At 35.3% G+C, this 17,197-nt stretch overlaps 1 protein-coding gene across 5 annotated transcripts in view; it reads right to left on the minus strand.

Moving 5' to 3' along the window:
- Nucleotides 1-890: 890 nt before the first annotated feature.
- Nucleotides 891-17,197, minus strand: part of LMBRD2 (LMBR1 domain containing 2) — a 30,820-nt gene continuing 14,513 nt past the window's right edge. For all 5 annotated transcript variants that reach the window (XM_074569244.1, XM_074569242.1, XM_074569246.1 and 2 more), the window contains 12 exons: nt 16,116-16,190; nt 15,657-15,770; nt 14,884-15,067; nt 13,845-14,026; nt 12,942-13,075; nt 12,636-12,741; nt 11,787-11,884; nt 9,928-10,031; nt 8,296-8,342; nt 6,422-6,524; nt 5,035-5,164; nt 891-3,123 (listed from right to left, as the gene is read on the minus strand). In XM_074569244.1, the coding sequence (XP_074425345.1) occupies nt 3,063-3,123; nt 5,035-5,164; nt 6,422-6,524; nt 8,296-8,342; nt 9,928-10,031; nt 11,787-11,884; nt 12,636-12,741; nt 12,942-13,075; nt 13,845-14,026; nt 14,884-15,067; nt 15,657-15,770; nt 16,116-16,190 (1,338 nt within the window). In that variant the 3' untranslated portion in view covers nt 891-3,062. The remainder of the gene's footprint in view (nt 3,124-5,034; nt 5,165-6,421; nt 6,525-8,295; nt 8,343-9,927; nt 10,032-11,786; nt 11,885-12,635; nt 12,742-12,941; nt 13,076-13,844; nt 14,027-14,883; nt 15,068-15,656; nt 15,771-16,115; nt 16,191-17,197) is intronic.

The following is a 17,197-nucleotide window of genomic DNA, read 5'->3' on the forward strand; positions in this document are numbered from 1 at the left end:
CATCCTGACCTTGAGTATTTCCAGGGATGGGGCATCTACCACCTCTCTGCAGTGGGGTAAATCCTTCGGCACGTAGGACCCCCAAGCAAGTTCTGCATTATTCGTAGTAGCAGTAACCAAACTAGTTTAAAACTAGCTCAAGTACAGAGCAAATGCTGTGCAGGCATATCCCTTATTTCTACAATGTTCTTTTATAGTTGTACTCTGCATTTCTTTATTGAAAGTCTTCCAGATTTGGTCCTATGAGCTCATAATTACTTTTCAAAACACACTTTAGATTAACTGGCCTAAAATTGCACATAATTAGAGCAAGAGTAACTCTTGGTCAGCAGTGAACGCTATGGATAACATCTGACTTCACTTAACTTATTTAAACACAGCATCCAGGGAGCATGTGACACTAGGGATCTCCAAGTGCTATCCAGAAGAGAACTCTTGAGAGATTTTCAGAGCTCTATTTCCCATGCTTTCAAAAAGCAGCCACTGGTTACTCCATTACTCCACTGCAACATCAAAAAAAGGTCAGTGGATTCCCACCTCAATATGCTCAGAACTTCTATGTTAACAACTGAAATCCTGCTGCCATTAATTTATAATGTCAACTCCTCAAATTATTGTACCCAACAAAAACTGAACATTGGGCTTACACCAGGGATTAGTTAGCTTTTGTATATAAAATCCTGACCAAGTTTCTACTGAAAATTCTGTTCGCAGCCATCCCACTGATTTCTGAGAGGGGAAAACCATCCCCCGAGAAGGTTTGATCTAACTCTCTGAAGTCAGCAAGGTAAGAATACTACAAGCATTCAGAAAAACCAATGTTCCTTCTATAATTTTTCCATTAGCACTGAATTAGATCCCTTTGTAGTGACATTTCAGGTGTTAAACAAAGAACTTGAACCTTTATTTGCAAATAAACGTTTGGGCAATTAAATGAGATACAAATTTTAAAAATAGAAATATCAAGTCTAAGAACATTCATGTGTATGGATGTCCAAGAACATATACAACCCCTTTCATACAAGTCTGAATTCAGGATAGCATTTCTAAATAGATCTAAAATAAATTAAATAGGTACAAACATAAAGTTGCTAAAGAAAAACCTGAATTAAAAAGTCTCATTTTCTCAACTTCCAGTTCCTGATACAACCATAAGATTCTGATCATGTTTTTACAATACACAAAATACCCAAAATAAAAAAGTGCCCTCTTAAAGGTAGTCTGGAAATTGCATGAGCTTGAATACATGTCGGCACAGCTGTCATTCAGTGAATTCACCTAAGAACAGAACTGATGATTATTTTATGTTTGCCAATTTATTAATATAATTATTTCTATACAAATAGAGTATTTTTTCTCCTTCATAGTAACAATTCAGTGTTTTAAAACAGGCAGATCAATATATTACAAATACAACTACTGTTAGAACACATGATGTACTAAATCACAGGAGGTAGTCAGATCCCCATTAACAATTACTACAGAAAACAAAGACTATTTTTAACAATTAGTAGAACACCTCATTCATGGAATCTTACTTTTCAGAATAACTCATTCTTAGCTGCTTTACAGAAAGCAAAGACTATTTTTAAAAACTAGCAGAAGACCTCATTCAGGTGTTCAGAATAACTCATTCCTAGCTGCTTTAAGGGATGTCTGTTTTTTAAGCATGACAAGGAATTTATGATGAAACATTTTTTCTTTTGTTTTTCAACATGACTTTGCAATAAGCACATAAGAAAACTTCCAAGTGGTAAAGACTTAAGACAACTGCAATAAAACAACATTTTAAATTAATCAAATTTCCGAAGATATTAATTTGACCACATCTTTTACCTTATGATTACATTTAAAAAAATCATTCAACTAACTACAGTTTAAAAATATATCTACACCAATGAAATTAATGTGAAGCTTTTTCACACTGTTAATAATTGGCATTTTTGAATGGCATTCAAATGGACAAGCATTATTCTTTTTGCAAAAACTGACTGCAAAATACAGGCACCTTAAAAACAGACACATAATGCAACAAGGGAATTTGGGACACTAAAAGTGTTTACCATTATCTATTCATGCTATGTATTTCCCTTCTTTTAAAGAAATACTTATTTGAAGGTCTGTGCAAATTATAATATTTCAGCATTTAACTCATTTTTCACATTATATTTTTTTACAGTGACAAAAACATTACTGTGCCAAGATTTTCAACTGTTACAACTGTAAAAATCTTTAGCAGACATCATATCTTCGATAATGTATTCTTGCTATTGCACATAGGCTCGTATGACAGTGAAACTCTGGTCCATATTCAATTTCAACTATTTACACATGCTAAAATCATTTATCTGCATATAATGTTGGAAAAGGAATAAAAATATAGCCTTTCTTGACCAATACACCTTGCTTGAAAATTTATGCCACCAAATTTCATAGAATCATAGAATACCAGGTTGGAAGGGTAGCCACCCTTCAACTACTGGAAAATGTATGTTATTTTATGATTATATGAAGAACAGCCTGTCATTCGATCTTTCTGCTTATACAGAGTCTGATTCAAAGACCACTGAAGAAGCTACAATTTAATTCAGTAGATTCTGGACTAGGCATGAAGTTCAAATAGAAAAAACAGAAAGTGTTTACTATAGTAATTGATATAACTGCACTTTGGATGCATTAAGATGCTCTCACAGCACCTGCTAAAATACAAAAAAGTTCCTTCCAAAATATCCCCTTCTTAAAACTTATAATGTTACAGTTCATGTTGAGCCCTAGATATACTTATGAAGTTTATCCTCTATTAACTTAATTAATAGTTTTCTCCTTTTGGTCATGACACAAAAGCCCACACTGATGCACAACAATATCTACAAAAGAAGTGTATTCTTGTCATAAGTAGTAAAGTTATCATATGGGTGCATTTTCAAATTAGTCGTTCCTTCATATTCTTTTTTTAAACAAAAACGGTTTTTCCTGGTTTAGTGATGTATCACGAATGCAGTATTTTCCATGCAATAAGTAGGAAATAAATTTCCACTCAATTTTCTTCAGCTTTGAGGACTTCAGACATCATCAAATATTTCGCTTTGAGACATTGACAAGTATCTTCCACCAGGCTGATACCTGCAGAATCAATTTTAAATACGAAAAGTATCACAGGAAATAGAAAAATAAAGACTCATGAAATCATATAACTCTCACTGCACTCTTACTCCTTAACTCCCACTGAATTACAGGATCTGAAGTTCTACTGCATTACTGTTTCCATGAGAATCCATGAAATCAGTCATTAAATTAAATCTCATGTGACCAAGAAACACAGTGATATGAATACTGGGAGTCTTAAATAACTTTGTTTCCTGACACAAAGGAAAGAAGTTGAATGTTTTTGTGGAACATAACTTTTCCTTTTTTAAAAAAACAAACAAACAAACAAACAAAACAAACACAAAACAACAGCATCCAAAAGTAGTTTGGGTGATTAACAGAACAACTCATTGGGTACTCCTATGAGAAATACAGTATCAAAGACAATGAAAACAAATGGCTGCACACTTAGTGGGCAAAAAGAAGCTTCACAAATTGTGAAGCATTTTAAATGCACAAGTAAGTTCCAATGCAAGCACAATGTACTTCATCTCCGCAGAGCTTCCCAGAACTTGAACAGACACGAAGCCAGAACCTAGTGCCCTTAGTGCTCTTACTGTCCTAGAATGCTCGTAACTATTGCGGGAGCCACAGTTTCACAAGCTATTTTTAAGTGAACTGAAATTTCATAGGCAATTACTCTTGACTTGTATGAAATGAAATGTAGGTTACTATAGGAAAGATCAACTAAGCACTGTGGATCCAGATTTTCTTTTTACAGATGAAGTTCAGAATGTTCCACTCTGCAAAGTCCATATAGGTGCCAGAAGACTTCAGATACTGTACTTGAAAATTATTTGCTCCAAAAGATTTCTATATGCATATTCCTATTTTTCTAGACTATCGTTCCTTTCGCACCCTATAGAAGTCAACAGCTGACAGAACTGCTAGGCTAGTTCCCCTTTAAACTCTCGTGCTTAAGAAGAATCAACTTTTGAAATGTGGTGACATTACACCAGACTAGTTAGTTGTTGATACAAACTAACATTGGTAAACCAATCTGTAAACCCGGCAGTGCCACTTAGCAGCATTCTTTGCATGTTTTTGAACTAGCGTTTATTTGTTGACATTATAGATATGTCAACTGAAAGCATTTGTGATTTTTTTTACTGGATGCGTATGCTAGTTTTAGCTGAAAAATGATGTAAACTATAGCCTTGTATAACGGAATTTAAAATTATTTGTCACTAAGTTGTTCTACATTATAATCATCTAGATAAAAAAAGAGCAACCATAAAATGTAGTACTTGTTTCTTAAATATGAGCAGAGATTAGCAGTTATATAAAATACTCTATTTCACAACTGAGGAAATTTGGTGTTGCAGTCACACCCACAGAATCACAGAATTCTCTGTTAGAGAGAGAGCTATGCTGTGCAGTCTGGGACTTTTTTTTGAGTAAGTTCAGATTTTAATTTACTCCAGTCGTTCCAAGATCTGATCCCTAGGTGTATTCCTGCAACTACTGGTCCTCCAATAGTCAGCTTTCCTTCTTGCAGCCCTTTATGATGATTTTCATATAGAGAAATCAAGTAGGCTTTCTAAAGTCTTGTAGCAAATTAGTCAAAACCTTATATTGTACGTATGCAGGTCATTCTCGAGTTTTCTGGGTTTATATGGAGTATTTTTCAGATTATGCCAATATAGAAAATTATATTCAACTCAAATCTTACTCAGACATTTCTAAAAAACTGAAAAACCTTCAGGTTTCAACTGGTTATAAAATATATCCTGTATCACAGGGGAAAAGGAAGAAAGGAAAACAGCTAGGCAAGATGATAAATTTTTTTTACCAAACTATTACTATGAAACCATCTGATACAGCTGTCATAGGTCAGAAAACATTAGCATCATCCTTTAAGTGTAAGTAACACAGAAGATTCCTCACCTTCCCGAGTCCAATTCAAGAGGGTCATCATTAATTAAGTCTGCGTTAAAATCCAACGGTTCTGCATCCTGGAGGAGTTCTATTCTATCTCTTTCAGTCCTACCGTTTGATCGGGTATACTTTGATAGTGCTGAACAGGTAAAAGGAAGGAAAGACACTCATTTACTCTATGAACACCTTGGAGCGTGTGGAAACATCAAAGTTAAAATATCAGAATAATAATTTCTACTATCTCAACCAAAGTGTAAGTGTGATGATTTAGAGTAGATTCAATATTAAACCACATCTGTCTACATGCTCACATTTGTAGTATTACATCCGTGTATCTCCATAGCAATGTAACTACAACTTTTCTTTTGCCACTCAAGTAGGATGAGATCTACTTTGCAAAGAATCAAAGAAAATTAGAAATTACATGCAAACTTTACTTTTAAATCAACTGACCAACCACCCATTCATCTTCTCAACTTCCCACTTTAACTACGCTAGCTGGATGCTTTTTTGGTTTGGCTTTGTTTGTTTTAAAGAGGCGATCTCATGAATTAAAGAAATACAGCTGTTTTGCAGTTCACTCTGACACCTTCACTAGGCCAGTACCTACGGCTTGTTTTGGTATTGGAATGCTACATATTCTTATGGTTAACATAAAAATATAATTTCATACAATTTCAGTTAGTCTACCACTGAAAATCTGGGTTTCCAACTTGGTTACAAGGAGGGGGAAATCTACCGGAGTTGTCTCAAAAGCATGTTCTAAGCTTCCCTCCTCCTCCCCTTTTTTCCTTTTTTCAGTGTCATTTGGCACTTGTTAGTTCAGAACGGTGCATAAAATACACAAAAAACATTAACACTGTGACAAACAAACTTTTTTGGAAGTTTAGCACATCCATAAAAAAGTTTTTTGCCTACAGACGTTATTAAATGAACACATATACAGTAGTGTGATATCCTACTGGCTTTAGATCTGTTGGTCATTTATTTGATTAATCCATTATTCTAGTCTGAGAGAGTTCGTTTCCAACTATAAGAGGTAAATTTTAAGTTTTAGAACTCCCAACTTCAAGACACATCCTAAATAAAGTCTCTTTGTTGACAACCGCTACTCTAACTGCAATCATTCTATGTCCCATAAGAAGACCAAGTAACTGAGACTAGCCAGAATCTCCAACCTCAACTAGTTGAAGTATTGAACATGGGAGGAAATACAGCACTTTTCAGGTGTCTTTAATAGGCAAGATGGCACTGTGTCACAGAAGGGAGTGTATCAGCACACCATCTAAGACAAAGACGAATCTATTTGAAGCTACTTACACAGCCAGTGCTGCATAGACAAGATATTAAAAAACAAAACAAAGTTTTGGGTCCCTCCAAAACCCAAAAAGCTTACGTCTATTGATATTGGTCTCTGAGAAACTGGATTCTTTTTGGTCTGTGTGGACAACTCTGTTTCTAGTGGAATCATCTCTATTTCCATACCGCTCCTTCCATTCCTGGAAAAAAGACAAAAAAGGAAAACACAAGCTGTGAGAAAAGAATAACACAACAAAAGCATACATAGGATCAAAAAATATTGCAGCTAATTCATCAATCACATCAGACTATGAAAGTAATACTTTGAAAATGTTCCTGTTCAGTATCTTGATACAGGAATAATTTTTGTTTTGCTTTAAACTCAAGAGATGTCCCTTCACTAAAGCAATTACCATAACTGTTCTTCAGAAAAAAGACTTGCAGAAAACAAACTACATGTTAAATCTACACTCAAATTTCACTCAACTGCTTTAAATTACTGTAGGAATGTCGCTTTTTTTGATTTCTACTTCCATCTACTGGTAGAATGGTGAAATAACTGGATGCAGACGGCACAAAAACCCATTTGCATGGGCCATGTATACTAAACTCTTTGTTCTGTTGTGTTTCCATTCCACCATGTTTTCGTATGTAAAAATTTAAGTATGAAGTAGAGCGAAATATTAAAGAAGAAAATGTCTCATGCTTTTATTAGGAGACAATTTCATAGTCTCAACAGAAACTTTTCCAATTGACCCAATAACTACTACGTTTCAGATTCTTACCAAAATTCCAGATTATGGACTGGTAGGAACTGGTATACTAAAAGTTACTGTGGTAATTTATGCCGTATGTTACAGTTCTAAGCTGCAGAAGAATCAAGCATTTAATCAACGATCCAGTAAAAGATAACACTCTCAAAAGCCACAAAAGTTTCAGGAATGAATGTGCTACAGTATTTAATGCAAACTCAAAAAACAGGTAACATCTAAAATTGAGCTTGCTGCTGAACTAAAATAGTTGCTTAATGTGTAGATCATTTCAGTGTATATTAAATGCATAATGCATTTGCTACTTTTTGGTTTCACTGTAAGTTTTAAAATTATGTGATGGTGGCAAGAGGATCAGAAGGTCTATGCAGTGTCGGCTGTCATCCAGAAATGAAGTACCCTGAGCTTGAAAAGCTGAACCATTTTAGTCCCAGTGTTATCTTGCCTTTCTGCAGAAAATACTTTTCCCATCCTTTAGTCAGTTCACCTTTTGAATGCATCCTTTCGGTTTCTCTCTTTGATTATGACTTTCTATACTCAATTCCAAATGCTATAAATTAATGAAAAACTAAAGCTATAGTTAACTGAAGTTCCTTAAAATGAAGGTGCCTGAATTATTTTTTATTCAGATTGACTGCCTTCACAAATCTTTCATTTCAGTATGCAAAGTACAATTTGAATCAAACATTCTGTTTGTTACTCAGTGGTAACAGTATTAATTCTGTCTTAAGTTAATCCCCTCCTCTGAAAAAAATATAATAATCCATGCCAATTACTTTCCAATGAGCACACAAAGCAACGGGTTAAGTCTGGGAGAAGCATACAGCCCCCATTTCAGTGAATATGACGACACTGCAACTGCAGTTATTTCAAGCAGAACAGTATCAACATAAGCGACTGATAATAAGCCATTTCAGATTGTTCTGCATCCTAGAAATCAGGAGCCTTTTTAATGCTTGTTACACCTGTTGGCATACACCGTTCTCACAGCACACCGAGTAGTGTGACCCTCTTATCCTTTAAAATTAAAATGTAAATTATTCCCTCCCCCAGCCAAGACTATTCTGCAGTTTTAAATATTCCATCAATTATTGCAGTCTTATTTTTTGTGAAATAGATCATGCTGAATTAAATAGCAAAGGCAAAGCCTATCAGATATTGCAGTATATTAAGATTATAGTTAGCCAAAACAATCTCATACCCTTCTTCTGTTTTCACCTTCTTCCTGCCTTTGTCGTTTTCTTTTTTCTACAAATTAAAAAAAAAAAAATAAATTGTCTGAGCTGCATACAAGAAAAATCATTACCGATTTTTTTTAAACAAACAATGAAGATCCAAAGTTAACTAACATTCTTGTTGAAATACATGGCTTGTACAACTAAACAAAATAAAAAACAAAGCTGTTTGCCTATCATTGTGGAGTTTCCCATTAAAATGAATTCATCATGATGATATCCTGGGTCCAGGCATATCATATCCAAGGCATTTGAATACCAGCTAGTAAAGAAAAAACCAAAACAAACCTCTAAGAAATAGCTGGAAAAAGTATGATCTTAAGAAGAAACTTGAGCACGACTGAATGAGAACCTTGCTGAAGTTTGGCAAGGCCCAAAATATGACCCAAATAGTTTATGTCCTTATCTGCTATTAAACTGGAAGTGTAACATCACAGTAACAAAGAAATAGTAACCTTGTATTTAAGGGAATGAGAGACGTTTCTTTCTCCAAAAAAAGAAATACTCCTACTCTTAAGTAAATCCAGGTTTTGTTTTTCATAAACTAGGAAAGGAGAATGAAAATATTCCATAATGTAACACTGTATCCAGAGATTTTAGTTTTAAACATTTACTTAAGAACCACAACAGCTTTTAACAGCTTTCAAGAAACTTTCAATAAAAATTAACATAAAAAAATTAAAAACTCTCCAAAACAACAGATGATTACTGCTCTACAGAACAACATGCTTTGTGTGATAAAACAATTACTTGAAACAACACAAAATCTTAAAGAAAATGAAAGAATTTGGGCAGCTCAATCAACACACTGACACAAAGAGAGATTAAAATGAGTTTGTTCATGATAAAGACAAATTAAGTGCTAACTATCCTTTATGACAGATTACACAAATAACTGCTTGTTTATTGTTATATCAGTAATGACTTCAGAGGAGGACCACTTATCTGAACTGTAAAATATTCAGAAATATTCATAGAATCACAGAATGTGTTGGGTTGGAAGGGACCTTTAAAGGTCATCTAGTCCAACCAGCGGCACCTTTAACTAGATCAGGTTGCTGAGAGCCTCATCCAGCCTGGCCTTGAATGTCTCCAGGGATGGGGCCCCCACCACCTCTCTGGGCAACCTGTGCCAGTGTCTCACCACCCTCATTGTAAAGAACTTCTGCCTAATGTCTAATCTAAACCTACCCTGCCCTAGTTTAAAGCCACTGCCCTTCGTACTATCGCTACATGCCCTCGCAAACAGCCCCTCCCCAGCTTTCTTGTAGGCCCCCTTCAGGTACTGGAAGGCCACTGTAAGGTCTCCCCAGAGCCTTCCAAATTCAGATACCGGATGAGTAAAGCTGATACTTTATTTCAGCAGTCAATTGGTCCTCAATTGGTCCTCAATTGGTCCTCAATTGGTCCAAACCAATTGTGATTTGTATAGTGCCACAATGTTGTAAGTCTATTGCATTTTGTGCAGTAGACTGCCTCAGTACAGTTTTCCAAATATTGACAAGCTATGTGCATTTTTTTGGGTAACATTTCAGGCAAGTTTAACACAACAACATATTATACTTTGCAGGAAGACGAGGATAGAAGACCTAACTTACCTCTTTTGATTAGCTCTTTTCCTTCATCAATTAAATCAGAGGTCATTTCACTATCCCCCATGAACTGCTGGAATCCCAACAGATTCAAACAACGCGTTCCTAAACTGTTAAAAGCAAAAGGAGAAGCAATTTTCTTTGATAATTTACAATTAATAGTTTAGATTTATTATACTGCAAAATGTGAAACAACTTGTTCAGAAATTTACGGACAATTCAAGTGAAAAAGCAATATAGAAGACAGATTATTATACTAGCTGAGAAATCAGAAAATTCAGAACAGTGACATGTTCCGAAATCCAATTAAAATTGATGGAATAACCCTATTCAAAAAGAGAGATAAAACTAGTCTGAGAGTAGTACAAATGATTTAAGATAAGGTAACTGCTTGAAATGTTCTCAGATATAACAGAATTTCTATCTATGATATCTCATTGAATCTTCTTTGCCAGAGGACAATTATTATAAAATTATGCCTATTGTGATTTCTGTGGTTTTGAAACAGTTACAACATAGGAAAGCCACCTTCATCTCAGGTTTTAGTCAGGAAAAATGTGTGGCATACTCTTAAGCGGTAGGGATGCTGGCTGCCATTTTGGATATCCATCAGGCAGCAGTCAGATAATAAGTTTGCTCCATCTTTTTAAACTAGTCCTGGAACTAGATATCACAAAACCACTTTCACCTTTTCAACTTCACACCAAAGAACACAGCTGCTGTTTCTGCTATTGTTTTCCACTCTCCAAACTGGAGCATCAATATTATGTTCAAAGTTATCTTCATTGTATACTTATACTGAAAAGTTTTTTTCCTATACTACCTGAACTTTAAGACTGCTGGGTTAAACAAGAGAGACAGCTTTCCTTGATAGATTTTAATTAAGCATTCTTTTTTTTTGCATATATTTGAATTATTAGAGGGCATTAAAGTTCAAGCAAAGCAACTTCATCTCTTTTAGTTTCTTTTCCTCCTTTTCACTATGGCATTCAAGACCCAGGATCATCACGGACAAGTAGTCACACAAACTATTTTCTTGTCATTGGCTTTTCTTGCCTCCACCACCAATTTTGTCACCTAACCTAAAGGTAAGCAGGGAAAACCTAGGAATGGATCCTTCTTGTCTTACTATCTATGGGTGTGCATAGGGCACTGATGGACATTCAAGGCATTTAACTACATTCTACTTGACTCAAAACATACACGTTGCTTCTGACTGAATGGTAACACAAAATAGAAGAAGTCAACATAAATATAGCCAAGCAATGTTAGACTTGAAGTATCTCATCCCTTACAGTGACCAAAAGCAGACATTTCGAAATGTAAGGATAAAGCAACCATATAACAGTATTTTCTGCAATTACCCTCCCAGCCTCCAACAAACTGTGGCTTAGGGAAACAAGATCAAATTATTTAAACAACTGTGCTTCCAATCTGAAGTCTGGTGATGGATCAGAAACTTGTTACGAATCTGTTAGAAAGTTCATTATGTAAAGTTTCAGCTAATCCTTCTTACTTTATCAGAAAAACCTTGCTGAAAACATAGCTTTCTTATGGTAATTTTAATATCAGAAGCAGAATCTAAGTATTTGTGGGCTCCAAAGTTTGAACAGATCAGACCTCAAAATCTAGGAATGAAGTTTAATGGAGAAAAAAACCCCACAAGTTACTTACAAGTTAATACAATCAATATTCTTAAAATGTACACATTTCACATATCTAAACCACAATTTATTCTTTTAGTTTTTGCATCTTTACTAATAGTTCACAACTCAACTGCTAGAAGAGGAGAAGTGAATCTCTTCCTGACTGATGAAATTATTAATGTAAAGAAACATGGAGGATCTGAATTGCAAATCACTTACCTGAAGTATGTGGCAATACACAGAATGACAACAAGCATTGGGTAATATATATAGAATCCATCTGCAATGAAGGTCAGCACTCTCATGGATCCCATTATCTAGAAAAAAAAATCCACACGAATAAGCTCTTATCAGATTTATTCTATGTATATCCACAAAGACTGCGCCATCTCACCGTTTTCAGTCCACAACACGCAAACACACAATCCTTTACAGTTACTGAAACATAGGTAAGTATTACCACCACAGGTCTGATTCAGAGAGTTGATCGTGAACGCCCAGATATAAAGGCCACCTCTAACGGTGTATCTCCTTTGAGGTTTCTAAGATGCTAGGTCTTGTTTTCTCACCCAATCCAGAGCCAGTTCAAATCTGGGGGATCTTTTCATCTGCTGTGAAAAGAGTCTCTGGACAACACAAAGAATCTACTTGCTAACGACAAAGATGTGAGGTGTAACTTGCTGTCCTACAGAACTGGTTGTGCAGTAAAACCAAACTCAATGGTTTTCAGTGGCAAGTTAGGTTTGCTTCTTGTCTATAAAAATGTCCCATACACTAAAGGCAGTGGAAGCTAAAGCTATTAGGAACTAAAGAACAGTCTGAACTCTTCAGCCTCATACCTTACTTTCTTAGGCTAAAGAGACCAAAACAGAAAAACTGAACTATTGATGGCTGCTGTGTAGCTAGCAGTCATTACCAAACTCCTGGTATATAAGTAAGTATTTCCACCCTGTTTAATACTAGTGAAAAGATTTGAATGTCTGAATCTTACTATAAGGAGTATTTAAAAATATTCTGCTTATTCGACAAACCATATAGAAGCCTCAAAATCTCATTTTCTATACTTACAGATGTGTACGCCGTTGGCTGAGTGTTTCTGTGAGAGATTGTTGCATCCATATGCGTCAAGCCCAAAAAGTTCAAGCATAATGGTGGAGTAAGACGGCAAAATAACCTGCACCAATGCAAGAGGCAACAGCATTTAAAACAATTTCTTGCACTAAAAATATTAAGAAATCATAACTGGATATATCACAGAATCATGATGTGCAGCTCATTAGGATTTACACCCATATGATTATAAATGAAAGTTTCATGGACATTTTAAATAGAGTATTTGACAGAAAACCTGTAGAATATATGCCACATACTCACATGCCACTGAAAAGGAGACTGTATGCATCTGTCTGATGATGTGAAGCTAAGTAATAATAGTTAAATACACGGATCCTGAAGACAGTAGAGTAAACACAGATACTTAGGAAAAAGATGGTAAGAAAACAGGCCATCTGGAGAGAAAAAAAATAGTTGTTTGAATGTAGAACTCTACTAAAGGTTTTAATGCATTCAGCACATAGTAGTCTGTGCATGCAAGGTTCACTGTAGTTTAATTTTTCATTTTTAAGGTGGGACAGTAACACCAGGTCTGAGAAGAGTTTCAGGTGTTTTTTCGACTAATTTTAATTGAGAATGATAGTAGCAATGTTCTGCATTTCATACAAGCTAACACAACTAACTCTAGGAATGTTTTATTCTACTTCTTTTTCTTAAGTAAATGAAATTGCTGTAATTGCCTTGATATTACCATGACTAATTTGATATTTATTCCTACAAAAAGTGATAAAAACAAGTGTTTTCAATTCAACTTATTTTGTTAGTATATTGGAATTTTTCAGCTCAGTTCCTTTACTGATAAACTTGTGCATGCCTATGCTAGCCACACCTGTGACTGGATTTCTGATCAGCAGAAAATTCCTGTTCAGGAAAGAGAGGTCACGCACATGGTTGATCAGACACAAAGTCTAAAGACCTACGCTAACGTTTCACAAATTACACATGATATTCAGGTCAACTGGGTCACATCTTTAGCCCATATTGGACAGTTTAAGAAGTGCCAAAAGGCAGACTCTCTCCACAGAAACAAAGTTTGGTATTATACATTTTAGAGACCTTCTGAAAGATTATTTAGAGACTGATTTTTCAATCAATCTGGTCTCCTAATATTGTAATAACAATCTATCTGAAAACATTTTTCTTGAGTCATTATCTCAAACTTACCTCTATGTATATATAATTATATGTCTTTTCTGCCAGCTGTATGAAAACTGCAAATAGCGATAAAACCGGTTTTGTGCTGAAAAATGTGCACTCTGACCACACAACAATTACAGAGAATGTGGCCAGAACAACTGCAAGCACCCTGTAAAACCACGGTCGTAGCAGACACTCCCAATACCACTCTGGAAAAAACAAACACACACACATCCGGAACGGGTTAATGAAAATTACACAACCAGAAATGGAACTCCCTTACAGAAACTATGAACTTCTTGCATGCACACCCTTAAAATCAAGACTAGAATCTGTGGTGTCACACACTTAATTTCAAGGCTTTTCCAATGCCTACAGATCTGGCTCAGCTGTGAGTAATCACAGGCACAACCGAGGAAAACAGAGTGGGATTTGTAAGGCAAACTTTGCAAATGGCCTGGGCAGGTGGGAGTGTAGAACACAACTCTTTAACTTTTGGCCCAGATACTACAGGCGATCCACTTTTTCTTTGTTCCTCTGTTACCCTCTCAGAAACAACACTTAGGCTGTAAAATTATATTGTCCTATTACCTGGAAAAAACTCATCGCTAGTGCACAACAAATTAGAAGTTAAAACATGATTAAGAGAAGACACTTTCTAAAAAGATGCACAAGCAGCCACATAACCTAAAGTTTGGTACATGACAGATGAAGAGTCATTTCCTCTTTGCTTTACTGAAGAGCAGTGCCACCTCAATAATATCCCACAAATGTAGAAGGTAGACATGATCAAAAAATTAAAATTGCTATTTTCTTTCTTCTTCTAAGGCTTCAAAGTTTGCTATTGCTATTAGAACATGTAACTGCTATTAAATTTGTAAAAAAATTTAAGCTTACGGTCAAGAACATAAATCAATACCTGATGGCTATTCCAGTACATAAATGCATTAAGATGCACACTTGCTTCCCTTTACTGTAACTGAATTTTTTACATAAAACAATCAGTTATTACCAAACAGTACCAATTACTCCTTTATGTATACAAAATCTGCATGACAGCACTTACCAACGGTTGGTGTGTAGAAATACTGAATAATTTTATTCTCTGGTTCCTGGGAACGAAAGGTATGAACAAACTGTCGAGTTGCACTGGTTTCATTTTTTGCCACATCTTCCAGGTAAAACGCTTGTTCTAAAAGGATTTGCCACTGGACCTGTGTACGACGATGTCTCTGTACTGAATAGATTACCTATAATAAATTCCAAGAAACTATGGTTACAACGTATTTGTTTCAAGAAATGAGAGAAACGCTTTGCAAAATCCCTTAAAAATGCCTAGAGAATTTGAAAGATTAATTCTGCATATTCACAAAAGCAGGCAGTTAATTCTCTAAATATACAAATCGTAAGAGGACTACATACATGACTCCTATGTTTTGCAGTTCTTTCATCACAATCTATCTGTAGCAATAAGAGCCTACTTTTTCCAACATTCCCCTTTTTTTGCATCTTAGTGAATACCAAGCTTTTACTACAACTTCTGTTTTAGAATGCATTGTCAATCAACCATTACAAGGCTTACTCACAGACAGTTAAAACACTATCAAGTTATAACGCAACAAGAAGACCTTTTACATATCCAGAAATTGGATCTGGGGATCACTTGGGATATTAAACTTCTATGTTTTCTTCCACTGAGAGAAGTCTCTGTTAAGTAGCAATCCCAAAATCCACTACACTCAGCAATTCAGGTAAAGTGCACTGAAAATCCTTCCTTTGACTAGTATTTATTCTAATTACATTAGCATAAGTGAGGCGTTCTCTCATTTATTAATATACCTGCTTGTGAAGTTTGACCAAACTTTTTTCACTGGGATAACTGTTCTGTCTTTCATCAAAATCTTCATAATCATCCATGTTCCTACCCATTCTTTCCTGGTACTCAGCAGGACACTAGAAGGAAAAGGCAAATTAAGTGGAAGATGAAGGAGTAGCACGTGCTCTTTGTAAATTATTCGTAAATGTTTGGGGCATTTCATGCAACTGAAAAGCTCACTTTAACTGTAGATTTTTCTAAAATACTACATATGTTAAAATACAGCAGATAATTACATACACCATAAGAAAGCATTCCACAATGAATTTCAACTCAAAGTCTGGTCAGAAACTCACAAGATGCTAATCAGAGATTTTATGTTAAGGGGAAAAGAAAATAATGTACAAGTAAGTATTCAGTAGCTGCAGGAAGCACCCCCTCCCAAATTGAACAATTATGGCTGAAGATGAGCAATTTGTTACCTTTTTCAGTATTGTATCAACACATTTTCTTAAAGGGTGGTTGTACTTGATACTCTCACTTACTTTACGGACTTCCTGTTGAGGAAAAAAAAAAGTTGTTGTTTCATTATGTTAAATAGATTTAAAAATTCTACAGGGTCAGATAGGAGTTTCATCCCTCACAATGGAAAAAATAACCATGAGATCTTAAAAACAAATAACTTCCTAAAAGGCACAGCTTTACTAGACATCTAAAAAAAGATAACTGAAGGAGTATTTATAAAGAACATATACGTATTGTTTTAAAAAAACCCATGATGTCAAGTGTGCAAACATTACTCTGTGAATGTGTGGAGGCTTGGTTTCTATCCATGAATGTTGAAATGGAAAATGCTTTCTTGTTTTAGTTGTAGGTAAAAAGGAGGAATTTCTATCTTACCTGGTTTAGTTTCACTTTTATTACTTTGAGAAGCTTGATGAATATCATTTTACACTACTTCCTTTTATATCTTCCTCACATTTATCTTCACATAGCTCACTTCCGACACCATCTGGCGTTTATTAGTAATAAAACGATGCTACCTAACAGCTAGGTAAGTTGTGTCAGAACTGGCTCTAGCAGTTTATCAGGCTTAGTGAGAACTAGATTTTATTCTTTATCCTGTTGGCAATACAGAGATAAGATTTTGATGATTTCTTGTTGTTACTAACAGCAGTTTAAAAAAAAAGATATAAGTTATAGAGTCTGGAAGACAGAAATAATTGTAAAGGCTTAGAAATCCTGTCAAATAGGATGATTAGCAGACAGAAAAATTGTATTTGTTTAGTGTGACATGGGAGGCTAAATGGATATACAGTCCTTAGGCATATACAAAAGGCTGTTCCAACAGATGACTGTCAGAATTTCTGGATACCCTCTGAAATCTCCTGAGGGAACGATGACAAGAGACCTGATTAGTCTGTGGCAAAGAATTTTTCATCATGTTGTGGGATTATTGTTATAGAAACATAGAATGGTTAGAGTTGGAAGGGACCTTAAAGATCATCTAGTTCCAATGCCCCTGCCATGGGCAGGGACATCTTCCACTATGTCCAATCTGGCC

The sequence above is a fragment of the Larus michahellis genome, chromosome Z (genome assembly GCF_964199755.1).
Source record: "Larus michahellis chromosome Z, bLarMic1.1, whole genome shotgun sequence".
In the NCBI taxonomy this organism is placed as follows: domain Eukaryota; kingdom Metazoa; phylum Chordata; class Aves; order Charadriiformes; family Laridae; genus Larus; species Larus michahellis.